The sequence below is a fragment of the Squalius cephalus genome, assembly GCF_949319135.1.
Source record: "Squalius cephalus genome assembly, chromosome: 19".
Taxonomy (NCBI): domain Eukaryota; kingdom Metazoa; phylum Chordata; class Actinopteri; order Cypriniformes; family Leuciscidae; genus Squalius; species Squalius cephalus.
The window spans coordinates 11,467,695-11,487,814 of NC_137140.1; the positions used below are offsets into that span (position 1 = coordinate 11,467,695).

General features: G+C 36.3%; 1 protein-coding gene across 1 annotated transcript in view; it reads left to right on the forward strand.

The window, feature by feature from the left end:
* Positions 1-16,596, forward strand: part of kcnh4b (potassium voltage-gated channel, subfamily H (eag-related), member 4b) — a 52,115-nt gene extending 35,519 nt beyond the window's left edge. The window contains exons 5-17 of the mRNA XM_079850722.1: positions 1,441-1,681; positions 2,178-2,335; positions 2,661-2,868; positions 5,453-5,647; positions 7,224-7,423; positions 8,146-8,395; positions 10,184-10,398; positions 11,358-11,764; positions 13,303-13,397; positions 13,471-13,547; positions 14,101-14,362; positions 14,502-15,469; positions 16,217-16,596. Coding sequence (XP_079706848.1) covers positions 1,441-1,681; positions 2,178-2,335; positions 2,661-2,868; positions 5,453-5,647; positions 7,224-7,423; positions 8,146-8,395; positions 10,184-10,398; positions 11,358-11,764; positions 13,303-13,397; positions 13,471-13,547; positions 14,101-14,362; positions 14,502-15,190 — 2,997 coding nt within the window. The 3' untranslated portion in view covers positions 15,191-15,469; positions 16,217-16,596. The remainder of the gene's footprint in view (positions 1-1,440; positions 1,682-2,177; positions 2,336-2,660; positions 2,869-5,452; positions 5,648-7,223; positions 7,424-8,145; positions 8,396-10,183; positions 10,399-11,357; positions 11,765-13,302; positions 13,398-13,470; positions 13,548-14,100; positions 14,363-14,501; positions 15,470-16,216) is intronic.
* The last annotated feature ends 3,524 nt before the right edge of the window (positions 16,597-20,120 follow it).

A 20,120-nucleotide genomic window follows, 5' to 3' on the forward strand; every position in this document is an offset into this window, starting at 1 on the left:
TCACGTCAAACCGTGCAAATTATACTTTGTTCTCAAATTGTTAATGTTAACAACATCAGCACTGTGTGACTACATTTAATGCCCTTCCGATATTATCCTTGTTTTCGCATGGGCCCGGTTGCAGTCTCTTTTTTTCTGTAGCCACCACAAAGTCCGAAGTCTTTTGCATTTTACAACGAGTGAATCTCCAGTTGTTACTGGTGATTGTCGTTTGAACCTTTCTGGATCCGCCATCAAATTGATAAGTTTAATTATATCAAGTGCTGTGAGAAAAGTCTATAAATCTCCACCTCCAACATCCTCACACGCAATATAGCCTACTAGCCGAGATACCTTATGTGTGACGTAATGACGCAAAGACATGCTCGAATTTCCTGCGGAAATCCACCAGTAGCCTACCACAGGAATTAAAAACATTATTACAAGCTTACCGTTTTGAATCGAGCTAAGGGAAGCAGATAGTTCTGAACACTGGCTGGTTATGTACTTGCTCAAAAATGTATTTTGGATAAGTTTTAATCCAAAAAAGTTACGGACTGCAGCTTTAAAGCAGACAAAAGACCACTTATAAATATTATGACCACATTATAAAGCTTTTTAGATGTTTAAAAGAAGACAGTTTTTGTCACTTTACTTTAAGCAGTGAAAGAGCATTCATGAGATGTAGTATGATACTGTGCAGATCTTAAGTAAACAATGTCAAGATATGAGACTATGGGATATATAATCCATTATAACTTAAGTGGTAAAATATTATGTTCATTGGGTGTTTTAATATTATAACCACAAATGCAGGCTTCATCTGATGTTACCATTGTAGTCTTAAAAGTAATAACCACAAATAAGTATTATAATAATGTATTGTAACAGTTGGTATGATTATTTATCAGATGGTACAACATGTTATAAGGTTGTTAAGGCATTATGTATGTATTATAATGCATTAAGAAAACCCTTAATAATGCATTATAAATACAGGCTTCATAGAAAGTGTTACCAATGTGGTTTCTTGTTCTTTAATGAATAAGATTATTCTGTCAGTTCTGCTTCTCTATTTCTCCAAAGGTCAAAGTTACTTACTGTTGAGAATTTTCTAAGGCAGTATGGCAGTATGTAATTTTTGTGACATTTGAACAGGATATTTAGAGATTAACTGCTGAATAATAATCAAGTGACTTCATAAGAAGTCTATACAGGCAAAAAAGAAAGATGCCACAAAAAGTATACTTGCGTTAAAATATTTGATAATGCTTTCATATTTTCAAGTATATACTGCATATATGCATTATAAAAGAGAATGTGGTATCAACAAACTTTCTCAGGAGAAACACATGAGAAGCAAGAGACTTCAGAAAAACTCCTTATTTGCTCATTTAATCTCACAGCTGCCTTGAAGACGTTGAGATATGAGCTCAGCTGTGGCTTTCTTTCTCTCCTCAGGATATATTTGAAAAACCGTCCCTGCCTGAGTACAAAGTGGCAGCAGTCCAGAAGTCTCGATTCATCCTGCTGCATTACAGTGTGTCCAAGGCATTGTGGGATTGGATGATTCTGCTGGCTACATTCTATGTTGCTGTGACCGTGCCGTACAATGTGTGTTTCACTCCGTACAGCGATCTGGAGACTGCAGGCAGGAGCACCATAGTTAGCGACATAGCAGTGGAAATGCTTTTTATTCTGGGTGAGTTTACTAAAGCAAGAATCTGAACTATAGAACATTTGAGTGACCTTGTAGCATCAGATGGTGTACCATCAGCACATCAAACTGCAGTCATCACCAGTATATTAAGTTATATATATATATATATGAGTTTGTCTTGCAGGTGTGTTGGGCTATATTTTATATTTATCATACTAAGAATATGATGCAAAAACTTGAACATATGATGATCCAATTGTTTTCCCAATTGTTTTCCCAATCTATCTATCTATCTATCTATCTATCTATCTATCTATCTATCTATCTATCTATCTATCTATCTATCTATCTATCTATCTATCTATCTATCTATCTATCTATCTATCTATCTATCTATCTATCTATCTATCTATCTATCTATCTTTATCAGGGATATATTGGCAAAAAAATGCCTCGAAAGAGAATTATTTTTTTTATAAAATGTGACTTCTAAAATGAGACTTCCAAGCAAAAGTCATTAACCTGCCTTCTCTTTCAGACATCATTATTAACTTCCGCACCACTTACGTGAGTCAATCAGGGCAGGTGGTGTACGAGCCTCGCTCCATCTGTCTACATTATGCTACCACGTGGTTCTTTGTGGATCTGGTGGCCGCGCTGCCCTTTGACCTTCTCTATGCATTTAACGTTACTGTTGTAAGTTCCAATGTGTGATTGTAGAAACTAATTTGTATTAACTATTTTGTTCACATGTGTGATTGTAGAAACTATTGTAAGAATCATATGGCTATTTAAAATAGTAGAAAGGATAAGGTATGATGATTCAAATGAAATCTCCAGAGGTCCTTTACAAAAATGTGTGGTGGTACCATGATCTACTTATATATGCCATGGTACAGAATGATTGCCATATTCAATTATCATGACATTCCATTTTTTATAATAACATCAAAATATGTGATTACAAGTTATCAATTTTTATATAGGCTACTGACACACCACATGTTTGTGCTTGTTCAAGACATCTCTAGTGCACCTGCTGAAAACTGTGCGATTGTTGCGTCTGTTAAGACTGCTGCAGAAGTTGGACAGGTATTCGCAGTACAGCGCCATGGTGCTTACACTGCTCATGTCGATGTTCGCTCTGCTGGCTCACTGGATGGCCTGCATCTGGTACATCATTGGGCGCAAAGAGATGGAGATCAATTCCAATGGAGTCTGGGACATTGGTGAGATATTCACAAACTCTGATCACTATATGGGATGTTTAAATAGAAAAAACACTCAATCAGAACAAGTCTAATAAAGCCATCTAAACATGACAAAAACAGCCCATTTCTGTGCCCCTGATTCCCAGAATTTGCATAATGCCACCCAATCAGATTGGCACTGGCTATTGCAAACAGTGTGGAGGGATTTACAGAGGTTTACAGCTGTTGATAGACATTGCTCTTACAGGCCCAAAATTTACAGTATAAGGTATTAAATATTATCATTTTTGCCTGACAAAGTAAGTCAGAGAAGTCAGCCACAGTTTCATTACTTTTATTGTTTGTACAGTATATATATATATATATATATATAACAGGCAGGGACACGGCTTAACCTGGACTTAACTTTTATATGAATTGTCACCTATCTCTTTCCTATTTTTACAGTGTCTTTTCGACTATAAAAATATGCTCTGTGACCAAGTCTATAATTCTTACCAGGGATGCACTGATAGCACTTTTTCTGACCTGGTTGGGTCAGTGGTTAAAATTTTTTGATACCAGTGAAATATCATAATTTTCTGCTACAGAATTTAAATAAAGTTGTCAAATGTAAAATAACACTGCATAGTCTTCACTGTATGAATTAAATATAGATGAATCTTTATTAAAGTTACAAAAGATTTTTTTGTTATTTGTTGTATGATTAACATTAAAAGCCCTGCAGCAGATTTATTATGTTTTTTATCTCAACTGTTTACATTCAATTCATAAGCAATTATCTTTACTAGTATACTCTCCAAGATGGGTGTTTTTACATAATTTTGTGTGAATTCGTCAGTTTGAGCTCAAGAAGACATGAAAGAGAATTCAATGCAGTTTTCAAGTAGTGTGGCTTTCTGGGCACACACTTCGGTTGTTTGTGCACAGTAAACTTTATGTTCTGTAAACGTTCCGTAATAATGTATTGGACCATTAGTTATACAAAAATCACTGTACATGTTCAAGTTTTTACTTAAAAAACATTTCCCTGAAATATTTGAATTAAAATAGTTTTGCAAGAGCGTGATTAAAAACACAATGAGGCTGCAAAAGCTGTGAGTGTAGGCTACCTGTCATTTAATGTTCCTACAACCTCTGTAGTACCATTTAGACACTTGTTCAACTGCCTTCTTAAAGACAAGTAAAAGTTTTAAAAACCATGAGTTGGATATTACGAATGTATTTTATGTTGGACATTAAAATGTGTGATATCTTGAATGTGTGTTAACCACAGACCTTATTTCATGCATTTAACCAAAAACCCATTCAAAAACCCACTGAATATAAGATGATGCAACCAGAAGCACTAAAATGCTAATTCACTCAAAGTGCACATTGAGCAGCGTTCATGTTCTGAACTTCCTTGACCATTGGTTGAAAATTCCACAGTTCCACAGGCTCTGCTATGTAAACATAGGGGCCTTTTACTCAACTATCCACCCATTTTGTGTCTCAATGTCAACCATGGGAACAGTCTCTTTTTACAGATTTTTACCATTTCGAGGACATATTTTTCGATACTTGGGTCACTTTTTCAAAACTCCTCACACAGTTTTCCTTTCCAACTTTCAGCTTGGTACAGCAGTAAATTTCACATCCTAAATGCACTAAAATGTTGTCTTATTTAGATTTGTATTATGCTTACCAGTTTTGAAATGAGTATTTAAATGTGCAAATTGGTCTGTAGGTACTGTACTGTAACTTTAGGTTTGGTGGTGGTTGTGTCAGAGAGAGAAAATATTTCACATAATTTGAAAGATGTAATTATTGAATGCAATTTGTGCCAAACCAATGGAAAGCTTTCCACAGTTTAGGTCTTAAAGATTGTAAATACAACTGTAAGATGTCCAACTCTTCTCAGTGACTATATATGCGCATTTCACAGTCGAGCACATGCAAGCTATTCATCAGTTTGTGGTTTGTGGCAACGCTAGGGAAGAGTGCCTTAGAGCTGTGTCTGCCCTCACGCCATTGGGGACTTTATGCACATGAGATGTCTTCTGGCTTGAAACAACAAGTTTCTGTGTCCCACAACAAGTAGTTCAGTTCACAGTACATTCTGTCCCACACAAGCCCCATCTCTGCACTTATAACATGAATTTGGGTACGCAACATGCCAGGTTAATTTTTACCATTTATATTGTTCCAACAATTTTGTGAATAGAGCATTTTTAGCACATTTGTAATGAGAAGCATAAGTATGTAAATATGAGAAGTAAATAGTATTGAAATTTTAGTAATGTACTGCACAATAAATTATAATACATCATAATCACCATTATAATGTGAATGCATAGAGCATTTTTTAACTCTGACCTTCCTGGTTACTGAAAATTGTCTTGGTTGATTATTGTAAATAGTTTACTCTTACTTTACTTTTGTAAAGATTGAACACCCTTAAAAAGCAACTATTTCTACTGACAGGGCAGAGTGTGTTCTCTTTGTTCCACATTCTGGAGATCACAATATTCTGTTTTACAAAATAATTGCCATATGAGTTTTTGGCCAGATTGTGCAGTGCTGACATGCAGTTTAACATTTGTTTCTTTCTTTACGTCAGGTTGGCTGCATGAGTTGGGCAGACGTTTAGACAAGCCCTATCTGAACAGTACAGTTGGTGGTCCTTCAGTTCGCAGTGCCTACATCGCCTCTCTGTATTTCACCTTGAGCAGTCTGACCAGTGTGGGCTTTGGCAATGTGTGTGCCAACACTGATGCTGAGAAGATCTTTTCTGTTTGTACTATGCTCATTGGAGGTAAGCAGTAACAGAATTCCTCCTCAGAATTCTATTCAATTTCATTCGTGGAAGTAGCTCTTTGGAATACCTCATTCTGTTCCATCACAACATGCTGCTCCATTTTTACAGTATTTGACAAATGATGTTTTATTAACAAGGTTCGGGAGGAGCAGGTGCAGATAATTAACCCATTAGCACAAGTGGAGATCAATCAGTAATCAACTCAGGACAATAGAAATAACAGCAGAACCCACCTCTGTTCATTGACAGTTTTTCAGCATCCCACCTCCACCCCATCTCCTCACTTTTAGTTCCATCTCCTCACTTCTAGTCCCATCTACTCTTACCAACGGGGGGAGTACTCTGGGTTCGGGCAGAAATTCCGAGCTCGGAGCCCTCCACCCGGACAGCACGCCAAATACGCATAACCTTTACCGTAATAATTATATGTAGATGTGAACTCGTGAATTGCTTAAACACAGCAACACTTTCAATAATGGTCTGTCATTAATAGGTAACTATGCAGTAGGCAACTAATTGGCTATTACTGATTAGTTAATATTGTTTCCATATTACTGACCGTTATCCTAAAGTGTAACAGAAAACACTTCATTTAACACTATTTTACAGTTTTTCACAAAACACTAAGTTGAATATCCAAACAGTAGGTTTATGCCGTTTGCAGTGTCAGTGCAATGTTATTCTCAAGGAGTTTTAAAGACTGGTTACACTTATGGATGAATTGCATTCATGCCAGAGAATGCATTGACACACTGAAATGTAATCAATTACATGGGAACAATGACTGCGGGGAAAGCCATGCATGCAATCATCTTGAAGTCTTAGACAGCGGAAACAAATACTATTTACTTGAAACCCATGAATGCATCTCTCAGCTGCTGTACATGATCTAAAGTGCCAGTCATAGGAAAGCGCCACAGGCTATCATGTATAATTGCGAAAATGTCTTCTCAGGATAAGGACATTCAGTCTCACGATTAGTTATAAGACACAGACGTATCATTGAAGTATACAGTGCTTCAAAACGTCACATCCTGTGACATTGACGTGTTTGCTGTGTCTCATGATCATACAGAGGTAGAATTTGTCAGCCGCATAGATTATTTAGGATGTCTCATTGAAGAAGAGCATACAGTCTTCAAAATGAGACACATCTTTCGTAGATTTTAAACTCTACGAAAGAAAAAGATGAAAATAAAAAAATCCCACAATTAACCACTTTAATCGAGATTTAGGATTTTATATCTATTTAAAAAATGAACAGATCCTAACATTGTCTTCTATGATGTAACACAAACATCTTTGTTAACATCTCTGAAAATGTAATTGAGTGTTTCATGACCCTTGATCCGCACAAACTGAACACAATTAACACAATAATTTTCACCATGTGAACATAAAATCATCCGCAGCCAGAACCTCCTAATAACAGCCAAAAACAGGATCACTGACTTTTTTCATAGTATTGTACATGTTTGCATGTTTAACATTACATTTTTTACATTAGCCTGTTTAATGACCTTGTCGCTAATTTTCTAGATCATAAATCATATTGGTTCTTTCTCTAACACAGCTCTCATGCACGCTGTGGTGTTTGGGAATGTGACAGCCATCATCCAGCGCATGTACTCACGTCGCTCACAATATCACACGCGCATGAAAGATCTGAAGGACTTCATTCGTGTTCACCGGCTGCCCCGGCAGCTGAAACAACGCATGCTGGAATATTTCCAGACCACCTGGTCTGTGAATAATGGCATTGATGTCAATGAGGTGAGAATGTCCTTGGTTTTATCTATGCAGAGATATATTTTTTCCTTTCTTTTTTTTTTTTTTACATTTTGAACACATTTCTTCTTATAAACAGCTAAATATACTTATTTAAAATCTACACATGTCTCTTAAATTTCCTAATAATAAATTTGTGTTAGGTAATTAGGGTTCCTAGCATTGGATGTCAGTCATACTAATCCACGGCCATGCAGCATATGATGAAGTGCTCATTTTGTGTTCATGAACTCTTTAGAAATTCAGATCAAGACATTGCATCAGTAGCTGTGATCTATAGAAAGTGGTGGGGAACAGGTACTTTCGACTGAAGGACAGAGAGTGATATGCTCGATACAAACATTCAAGCACTGTAATGTGGCCAGCTTAGGCAAAGCTTCGTTCCCTTGTAACTGAGTTTAAGAGTACTGTACCTGGAGGCATGTTTGGTGAAGCTCAGCCCACTATCAGGCAGATGTTGCCCATATCTTTTGAATGAGCTCTCACTCAAATGGGGCATTGCAAGCCTTACAAGCTTTCCTGTATTTTTGGGGGGGAGGGGGAGAGGGGGTTTAGTAGGCGCTCTGAGATGGATTTGTGACAGGAATATTTTAATGCATTCTCCAACCAGAGGAACTCTGAACCAACATAAAAAAACAACATCAAAGTTTTGTTTTATATAATTCTTTTCAAACAATGGTAAAGGAGGTTTTCTGTCTTTTCTGCAGCTCTTGCGTGACTTTCCTGATGAGTTACGTGCTGACATAGCCATGCACTTAAACAAAGACATCCTGCAACTGCCTGTGTTTGAGGGTGCTAGTAGGGGTTGCCTGCGCTCTCTCTCCCTTCACATCAAAACCTCTTTCTGTACGCCGGGAGAATATCTCATCAGACAGGGGGACGCATTGCAGGCCAACTACTTTGTCTGTTCTGGGTCACTGGAGGTTCTAAAGGACAACATGGTCTTGGCTATTCTGGGTTTGTAACACACTTTGGGTTTGTAACATTTCTTTGATGCTTTGTTACCTTTTTACTTGTTTTTTCTACATTCTATATTGACTTTCCTTCTGAACACTACACCTGATTTACTAATGCAACTGGCACAGTGTAATAGTACTAATAAACAGTATATTGAAGGAATGTTTCAGAATCAATGTACAGCATGTGTGACATGCTGTCAATTACCACAACACCACTTTCAACTGTTCTCCAGTTTGTGAAAGCAAATTAAAATCAAGCTTACCTACATTAGAAGTCTTAGTGTAACGGAGGCCAGCTAGTAAAAAGCTGTGCAAGTAAACCTCACTCCCCTAGTCTCAAGAGGTGCACTGGCAAGTCGCGACTGAAGTTAGGTCCAGTACACATTGTACGATTTTAATCAGTCCCAGATGAAAGATGACCAATCGTGGTGATTTCTGTGGTCGTGGCTCCTAGACGGTTGTCCTACGTCGTACATTGAGAGAGGTTCAAAGATGGCCGTTGTCACGGTCTTGCGACCAAAGATAGCCTGCAATAATTTTCTGACAGTGTCATAAATTTAGCATGATCATCTCCCAGTGTGTTTGCTGCTACGACCTACATCTACTGACTAGCCAATAAAAATGCAACATGAAATTCTGTTGATCAAGCGACAAAACTATAACCTCAAGCTCCATGTTGGCCTCTTTTCCCTAGCCATGACTGCGTCCATATTCTCCTTTTCACTTACTTTTTTTCAGCGCACATAAAAACCACAATTGCCAAAGTGCGATTCATCTTGCTCTATTTGTTTACCACTAGTGCATGCTGATGACGTTTTATTCTTCTATACTAACTCATAGCCTACGATTGAATAGGTGTCATCACCGTACAGTCTACATACATGCATGTCGTACCCAACTTTATTAGATCCATGTTGTACAGTGTGATGTAATGATCTTATAGGATTGCCGAAATTGTAGCAGGGATTAGATCCTGTGGCCTTTAGCATCCTTGTTAGCACACCCACCTCCCATGGTGGTGACTCTGCTTGAATCCCACTCGGAGCGGTGCAAGTTGGACCAGTTAAATTGGTGCTGTGACTTGGATGGAAGTAAGGTTTAGAGGGTTGAGTGTAACGGAGTCAAGCTAGTAATAATAATTTGTTACATTTATATAATGCTTTTCTTGGCACTCAAAGGGCGTTACATGGAATGGGGAATCTCCTCAACCACCACCAATGTGCAGCATCCACCTAGATGATGTGACGGCAGCCATAATTACACCAGAACGCCCACCACACACCAGAGGAGACAGAGTGATGAAGTCAATCAGTTCATATGGGGATGATTACGAGGCCAATTGGCAAATTAAGCGTCTTTGTTAGCACGCCCACCTCCCATGCTGACACTGTTTCGAATCCCGTTGGTAGTGGTGGGAGTAGGACCAGTTACGTTAGGAGTAATTATTTTGTATAAAAATGTGTGTTGTTTAAGCTGTACAGTCAGAAATATACTTCTAGTAGTGGGATTAATGGTCTATATAGTTTAGTGTAATTTAGTGTTTAGTGTACAGAAGTGGTTTAATGTTAAATGTAAGTCTATGTCATGTTATACTTTTAAAACAATGTGTAGTGTATTCTAGTGCAATACCTTGCCCTTTAGAGTTCCTTTGTAAGTGCGTTACTGTAAAAAGTATGTTGAACCCAAAACATCCTTTTAACAACTACAGTATTATACATAGATAAAAAAAATTAAACATTAGATTGATATGGAATCGATGTCATTGATGTCGTTGATGTCATTACAGGAAAAGGAGATCTGATTGGCTCAGACCTGCCAAGTCAGAATCATGTGATCAAGACAAATGCAGATGTGAAGGCACTGACATATTGTGACCTGCAGTACATCAGTGTGAAAGGTTTAAGTGATGTTCTTGAACTATATCCTGAGTATGCCAGCATCTTCACTACCGACATCCACTGTAACCTCACATATAATCTGAGAGAGGGCAGTGAGACTGAGGTATGGCTACGATCCCTAACACACATACTTACATACATAGTCATAATTATCATAATCAAATCTGTCATATAAAAAACATTAAAAAAAATGATTCATTTACTTGCATATTCACTGTCACTGTCACAAAATAGTCTGTTTGTGAGTGCCCAGTCTTTATGTAACAGGCTCTATGACCAAAAGAGCAAATCTTATTGTTTAGGGAGTTTTTTTTTCTTAGTGGAATGGAAAAGAGATTAGAACACCTCTCCATACAATTGTGCGTTGGTGTAAACAGGCCTTTAAGCGTCCTACTGAAAATGCTAATTCAGACCAGTACAGTAAAGGTGGAAACACCAATGGACTTTATTCAATGTTTTAAACATTTTATCATCATTTTAGAATTTTTTTTAAAGTAGTCAATGTATTTTAAGCGTAATAGTATTAACAAATTATTTTTTAGGAGACCATGAATAAAAAGCAAAATCTCATATGAGTGTTAAGTATTACTGTAGTAACATGTAAGTCTAATGTAACGTGTTTTATTCCGCTAATCAAAAACGTGAATTAATTGGAACTGATGGATATTTCAAAGTGCTTTCCCTCATTTTGACAGATAAATGCTTTAGAAACATTTCAGTAAATAATGCTAATAGCTATTTGAAAATTACCTTTTAAAGCACCCGTGTGAAAACAAACCAGGAGAGAAACATGAGTGAAGGTTTGGGGAGAAAACGATTCAGCAGTCTTCACAGTATCTGTTGTCTTTTTCATATTGTTACAGCAGAATACAAAGAAAAAGAGAAGAAATAATAAAAAAAAAAGCTTTTGCCACATATTCTGGTCATAGTCATACCAATATCACATTAAAATACTAAGCGTTTCTTTATTTTACTGGCAGATAAAAATAGGGCATGAAAAATTTTAAACTTTAAAAAAAATGTAACCACTGTTGTCCTTTCTTTGTCTTCTCCCTGCCGCAGAACTACCCAGATTCCTGTGCATCAACTGAGAATAAGCATCCATCCATTGTAGAAAAGGCTGATGATGCAAACAAGTACTTCCACATCCCACCTTCTTCCAATACATGCCGGAATCTTCTTCTGCCAAATCTGGGCAGCCCAGTGCGACGTACATCCTTGAGTAACCTTTTAGGGGAGGAGTTACTGCAATTCAATGCCCTGAGACATTGCCGTTCACCTGTCAGGGGTTGGAGTCCAAACCCCTCCCCTAAACCACAGACCAAAGAACAGAAACAAACCCATCCTCCCTCATCTACACCTAAACCCAGCCATAGGACACAGACAGATTCTGAAGGTACAGGACGCAAACCTGCCAAACTGCTCATCCCCACTTTCAACTGCTTTGGACCACCAGATCTTAGTCCAAGGTAACAGACAGTCTTAAGATTTACAGATTTTTACAACATTTCTCAATACTTAGATCACTTTTTCAAAACTCAGTTTTCCTTACCAAATTTCAGTTTGACACAGCAGTAAATTTCACATCCAAAATGCACTAAAACCACCAAAACACTTCATTCATGTCTCAAATTAAGTCATTCTTCCATTACACTTGCAAAGGTTGTCAACAAACAAACATACTTTGTTACTCATAAAACAATGCCTTAAACACGAACAGGTTCATAAACCATTATGCAATGCTTTCTTTTGTAAAATGCCTTTACAAAATGACACCTATCTATTGTTTGTAATTCACTGCAGTGTGTTACGTGATCCATGTTTACATTACAGTCCAAATTATTCCGAAGTTGTCACCTTTTTTATAGATGGTAATGAAATTGAAAGACTAACAACCATGTACGTGTTCAGCTAATTGCTTTAATGGTATTTAATTTTTAATTTTATATATTTAATAGTTTCATATATTTCAATATGGTAGTCTTGCTCAGTTTTGTATTTTGAACTTGAGTTTAAGCATGTAAACGTGCCTGTGGTAAATAAGAGTTTTGGTGGTAGTTGTGTCTAAGTGAGAAATGAATTCATGTCATTTGAAATATGTAGTTATTAAATATATTTTGGGTCAAAGCAATGGAAAATTGTCCACAGTTTAGCCCACATGGACTGATTGGCTTGGTTAGTTTGGGACATTAAATTGAACATTTAATTTAATATTCAACAATAATATTGATCTGCCTGCATTGACACCATTATACAAGAACTGAACTGAGCTGGACAATGACATCACGGTTTACTCCAGAGCGGCTATATAAATTAACTAAATTAATAACTTTTTTTAAAAAACAAAAATGAAACATCACTGAACTTACCTAAGCTGGACTGTGATGGTATTTTCTTCTGGAAACAAACTTTTTTGCATTATGTTCCTGTTATCTCTGTAAAGCTGCTTTGAAACAATCTGTATTGTAAAAAGCGCTAGGCCTATATAAATAAATGTGACTTGACTTGACTGATGTTGTGCTGTGTGAAGAGTGACTTAAGTACTGAGAAATGGGTCCAACTGTAAAAACTGTATTACATCATCTTAAAGACCCCATTAAATGGTTTGATGAATGCATTTCTCTTTCCTGTGTTGAAGTATTTCCTATTTAAAAAAAAAGAAGCAACATTTTTGGCATTCATGCCATAGCTCTGAAGCTCAAAAACTGAAGTGAGGAGAAAGTGATAGACTGTACATTTTAAATATGCATATCTGCTACAAGTTGCTCAACATCCGCATAAAGACATAAAACTCTAACTCTGATTTGATGGGGAATTTAATGGTATTAGATCAGGGTTGGGCAACTCTGGTTCTTAAGGTACTTAAGGTTGAAAATTAAAGGCATGTTTGAGTCAGTTTTAATCAATAATTGCATTTTATTGAGTCAATTTAAAGAAATGTACAGTTTTTGTACAATTGATATTTGTACATAAACGACTCTGTAACTGACTGTATGGCTTTTTATAGAGTTGTAGATGGTATAGAGGACAACGGACATGCATTTCATTTCAATGTGGAGGACAAAACTACCAAAACATCATTGGGTAGTAAGACACTGGACGGTAAGGATATATTTAATCTTAGTATCTAAGTAACATAGATCATTTGGGTCATTGCTTCTTTGTTTTATTTCAGGGTCTGGTCAGGTGAATGCTTCACTGCTTCAGGAGACAAAAGAAGTGAGAGAGACCATTACCCAACTCAACAAGAAGGTACAGTGACATTCTATCATTCTTAAACTCAGATATTAAATCCTTCTAAAACGTTTATAAGCTCAGTAATCGGAATTGGCATGAGGTGCATTCAAGTACACACATTAGGTTACAAACATTATTATATTAACAATTGAAGTTAAAGGGATAGTTCACCCAAATATTTTCTGCCATCCTTTACTCACTCTCAAGTTGCTCCAAACCTGTATGAATTTCTTCTGCTGAAAAGATATTTTGGAGAATGTCGGTAACCAAACAGTTGATTAGCTACATTGACTTCCATAGTATTTTTTTCCCCTATGGAAGTCAATGGGGCCCATCAACTGTTTGGTCATATTTTTCAAAATATCTTCTTTTGTGTTCAGCAGTAAAAAAGAATTTCTTACAGGTTTGGGAAAAACTTGAGTGTAAATGATGACCCAACAGATGATCGTCCAACAGATGCCAGATCAATCCAACAGTTCATGAAAATATTACACGACACCCTCAAATACCATTTCAATGTACTACTTTTTAATATATTTTAATACAATTACTCTATAACTCTCTCCAGATGGGCAATCTGAAAGAGGAAGTGTCAATTCTAACAAAGGATCTGCATCACATAATGCACCTGCTGCAAGCACAGATGGCCGTTCGTCATTACTCAGCTCCTATGTCTTCCTATCCCTATGGAGTCCACATGATGTCCAATTCTTCTGTCAGTTTGTCTCCGGCCTACATCTTGGGTTCCAGCATCCACATGCAGCACAAAGACCATGTTGTCCCTGAGAGTCACCTGGGGTCCACATCATGGAGTCATAGCAGAGCTGGTGGTATGACCAAAAACTCTGTATAGTTTTCGTTTTTTCATTGAATAAACCATTTGCATTTCTCTACACAAGTTTACTTTGTAAAGAGACTTTACACAATCTTTGGCATCATTTGATTAAAAAGTGTCTCTGGTATGTGCAGGTGGATCTGGTTTTGCTCAGCACACTGAGAAACAGGGACACTTTCACCAGCATGAGTCTAATCAGCACTGTCCCGTCACAGCAAATGACCCCTGTTCCCATGACTGGAGCTCCATCCATTCCTCAACCGGCCACCATCACTTCTCCACTGGCTCCACTCTCCTTAGCATCAGCCCAGGAACCCATGGGCCAAAACCTGGAGAAGGCCCCCGAGCAGAGGGCTTATCACTGGGCGTTTGTGCTGGAGCTCATGCCAATATCAGCCAATCGCAGCCTGTTTTGCATCCATTTCTTTCACAAAACTTGGGAGGTTCCTCTTTGGCCTGCAAGGTCACACCTAGCTCATATTCACACCTACACCTTTCCACAGAACCAGCGTTTTCCTACTCCACTCCAACCCTGGGTGAGGTGAACAGGACTCCAGAAGTGGCCCTCAATCAGAACCAAAATGTGGTTCCTTCCACTTTCCTACCAGAGAATTCTCCACCTTCTCCAAAGGAATCGGGTGTTCACTGTTCTCTTGGGGAGTCATCTGAGATAGAGCACACCAGTGAGGAGTGCCTACTGGGTAATCAAAGGCTGGGCGAAGAGGGTGAGATATCAGAGAGCAGGTCTAGTGGATCCAGTGCAGGACTTCAAAGCCAATCGGAGAGCTCAGAGACCACATGGTGCTTGGATCTGATAGAATGATATAGGAAAGACTAAAATCAAGACAACTCAAACAGATTCTGCAGCCAAAATTTCAGTTTGAATTTCGATTGACACAACAGTCCTTTCATTGTGAATTTCATAACTTCATGAGTATGATTAATGGGAACTAGCAGCACAGCAATGAACCTTTTCCTGTTGTACTGCAGAAAAAGGCAGTTCTGGTGTTGAAAACTTGGCTCCGCACTAGCCTCTAAAACCTGCTGGTCTTAAACGAAAACCACAAAATATCAGAATCTGGGGGCCGGATGTTCTTTCCAAGTAAGTTTACAAAACTACAACAACTCATACAAATGACACTCACACAGACACAATAAATGAAGCTATTATCATTGTTAATAGTATACCTATTCAGTTGATGTACATCACACATAATTATGTGGATCACATTCTATGAAAAATTCTGTCATCATTTAATGACCCACGTCATTTTAAATCCACAAGACTTTTATTCATGTTTGAAACACAAAAATGAAGATATTTGTAATATTCTGTCATCATTTGTCATTTGTCACTGTCATCGTCCAAAGCCAAATATTTCAGGCATCAAAAAGTTCATGAAGACGCAGTAAAAGTAATTCATATGAATGGAGTAATCCAAGTCTTCCGAAGAGACACAATGAAAAGATTTACTTTTGAAGACCTAAGGTTGAATGCCTACGCTGTAAACAGTGTAGAAATAGCCAGAACTGATTTACCAGTATTCTCAAAAGGTTCTGTTAACACATTATCTCTAAACAGTAATTTTGCAGGAAAGAATGTGCGTGTGAACGCTTCAATTGCTGACATAATTCTGCTCAGTTCTCGATGCGGGACACTAAAAAAAAAAAAATTCTTTAAAGAGATGGTTCTTTGAAAATTGTCTGCTTGAAGTTGTTTCTATTAAATTAAAAGTTTTACAAACTTACAGACTGTACATAAATATGAGCTCATTTTCCATTATCTGAGCACACTCATCACACTGGATTTAAATGCAAACTAATCTGAAAACTGCTTTTTTCTTTTCAGAAACTTGGTTCCTGGTATTCCATCACTTTCTCAAAAACTAAAACTATGCAATGTCATTAAATGGAGAGCAACTCTACTAAAAATGACTGTTTTGTCTAGGTGTTCATGAGTACAGTAAACTAAACTTGTTAGTTTGTTACTGTGGACATCAGCTGTAATTCACATAATTTTAAAGACATTTCAAGAATCACTTTTATTAAACTATGATTTAGATGGTAGTTTTTTTTCTCCTGACTTGTATAGTTGTTAATTATTTTTCCTAAAGAAAATGTATTCTGAAATGTTGAATGAATATTCTAAATGTTTGCATACATCTAAGAACATTTACATACTTTATCATTTTCCTGTAGATCTTGACTGTTATACAGATGGGACATGTCAAAAAAAAAAAAAAAAAAAAAAAAACAGTCAAGTGCACTTAAGGAATAAAACAGTTTTGGCAGCAGACTGTTCTGACAAACTGCTATAATCTATGCCCGTGATGGACCAGCTTCATTTTAATATTTCAATCAGATGACCTCATGTAGCCAATATACAGATATAAAGAAAGCCACTTTAAAATCTATATGCACAATTGGCAACGAAATTACTAAATACTGCATGACAAATTAGTAAAGCTTATTAAAAATGTATGCATTTTAAAATATGCTGTAATGCTGTCATTGCTAAATCTGTGAATGTTGCATGTTGTTGGAATTCCATTAAAACATATTATGCTTTAAAAATCTGCTGCCAGAATTCCAGTAGTACTCTATTGCACTAAATAACTGAATTTAATACTTGGATTAATGAGACTCAGGGTTGATTTTTTTATTTGCACAATATGTGACCACTGCAATGATTAGAAGCTATTACAATTGACTATGTATTGACTAATACTATGACTTATGCATGTAATTACAGTTTATGTGGTAACACTTTACAATAAGGTTTAATTTGTTAACATTAGTTAACTACATTATTTAACATGGAATTAAGAATAACCAATACTTCCACAGCATTTATTGAGGTTAATTTCAACATTTACTTATAATTTTTTTTAAATCAGAAGTTGTATTTGTTTACATTGTTTGTTAAGATTAATAAGTGTAATCAAATATATTGGCCACTGGCAATGTTTTATTTAATGCATTAAGTAAGGAAAAATTTACTACAGAATTTAGTTAAACAATTTTTATAAATTTTTTTGCCACTCATAAAACAATGACCTATAAACACTGAAAACAAGAGCATTACACCTTTTCTTTTGTAAAATTTATTAAAAAAAAAAAAAAACACTGACACTCATAACTGTTTGTAATTCACTAAGTTACATTACATTATCTGTGTTTACAGTACAAAATTATTCCAAGTTTTCCCCTTTTGTATAGATACTTAGTAATAAAATTGTAAGACTAACACTGTGTGTTCATCTACATCTAATTGTTTTGATAGTATTTTATTTTTTAGATTCGTAATATAGTTATATATAATAATATAATATATAATAATAATATAGTTCGTAATATAATATATAGTATTACTGTAAAATTTAGCAAATTTCCGTCTTCTGTCTGTTAGGATTTGAACTTAAGTTTAACAGTTTTGAAAAGAGTATGTAAATGTTCAAATTGGCCTGTAGGTACAGTATAACTAATGTTAACAAATGACACCTTATAATAACGTTTTATTTGGTTGAACCTTTAATGTTTAAACATTTGAGTGGTCATAAAAGTAGCATTGCAGTGGCAGACTAGGGAAACCTGATTCAACATTTGAGTGTATTTTTTTTTACTCCAAAACTACGACACTGAATACTAAATACAGATTTTTATCATTCTGTATAGAGGACTGTTAATGCTTTTATTGATTGACAGTTTTTGAAAACATCTCTTGATTGTTAAACTCTTTCATTGTTCTCATTTATATAATCTTGCATATTTTATAAAATGGTAGTTTTTCTTATTTTACCATATTTTTTTGCATGGTAACTTGTTTCAATTGTAAATTTGCTTGGTTTTTGTGCATGCAATTATATTACATTATGAGGATTCCAATAAAACAGTTTTTCTTTAAGTGTGTTCTAAATATCGTTGTCTCAACTTCCATTTCCACAAGACAAACATGTTGGATTGGGGCGCAGGAAGAAATCCTGACCTGTTTTGGGCAGGGTCAGAAATTAACTTTTGCATTAAGGGGTAATATTTGCCCCCCTGAAAATTATTTCCATGGAGCATTGGTTTACCTTTATAAGGGCATTTTTATAATAACCTTATAAAATGTATTTTGTTGTCAAATTTAATTAATTAATATAACAACTATGAATAATGAGATACTCCAGGGTCTGACATTGTTCATTAACGTGTTTTTATGTTGCCCAAATGTAGTAAACATCTATACACAATAATTGCATAATGTTATGAAATGAATGTTATTTTAAATACATAAAGTATATCAATTATAAAAATATAAATCTATCATAACCAAAAGTTTCAGGTTGCTCTGATACCTCTTTTCATTTACACAGAACTAAAACAACTGTCTTTTTGAAGTGTCTTCAGAGCAGGCATCAGATGTAATAAATATAATATGCTTGTATGTATACTAATTTTGGCAGGTTATGATTACATTCTATCACTTTGGATGTCATTGCTATCAGAGCCTTTAACATTAGCCAAAAAACAATGAGTATCACTTTGGTACACCAGTTTGCCTCTGACATCTTTATTGGTAAACCCACTGCATGCAGTGAGAAACATATGCAATAATATGCTGATGGAAAGGGCATGGAAATTGTATTATCATAAAATTATAGTGCTGCAGTATAATTTTGTCATCACGGCATGATATTTGGTGGTATAATTTTCATGATCAGATGCCTTAGGATTAAGAACAGGTTGTCTTTTTAAATGGATGTCATTGGAGGAGAGGCTTCATAGAGAGTTCAGTATGTTAATTATTTGTAAGTAAACAGCTGATTACTTTATGAATTGACAGCCTGTCTGTTCAACCTGAGGGTCATAAGCTTGTTAGGGGTTCAAGCACGAAGTGCTGAAACCCTATTGTAATTGCCCTGATTTTTAGGGGTTCAAGCACGAAGTGCTGAAACCCTATTGTAATTGTACTGATTTTTAGGGGTTCAAGCACGAAGTGCTGAAACCCTATTGTAATTGTACTGATTTTTATTATTATTATTATTATTATTATTATTATTTTCCCCTAAAACGCATCGTGCAGACCAAACCGTAAGAGCTGGAACCTTGAAACTTGGCCAAATGGTAGTCCTCAATTTGGGGAGAACCTATCAAAGTATGACCCCGATTGGCCCATAGGTGGCGCTATAGCAACCAAAAGTGCGAAACTGCTCATAACTACTAGACCGTATGACGTAGACTCAAGTGTCTTATATCATTGGAAAGCTGGACGCCTGACGAACAAAACGTATATCCGATTTCATTTCCGCCATGATAGATTTTCCGCCATTTTGAATTTTGTCAAAAACATACTTTTGCGAACTAGTCCTAGGTTTTTCGCCCGATCGGAACCAAACCAGTGCAGAAATGTTCTCTAGAGTCTGATTATCAAAAACTATCGAAAAAAAGTTGAAATTTCGACTCACGGACGGTAAGGCCGCCAAAACGTTCGTTGTGGGAGGGGCCTATTTTACTAAAATGGCTATAACTCCAGAAGTAAATGAGGTATCTTCACCAAACTTGGTACACATGTGTAAGAGGTCAATCTGAGGTCACAGTAAAAAAACCGCGGCAATTGGCCACATGGTGGCGCTATAACATGAAAAAAACATAAAACAGGCTATAACCACCTGACCATTAGTCCGATTGACTTGAAAATTGGCATGCAGTGTCTTGGTCCAAGGTGCCATGTATGTGTATGAGGACATTGGCGTATCTCGAAAAACATGGCC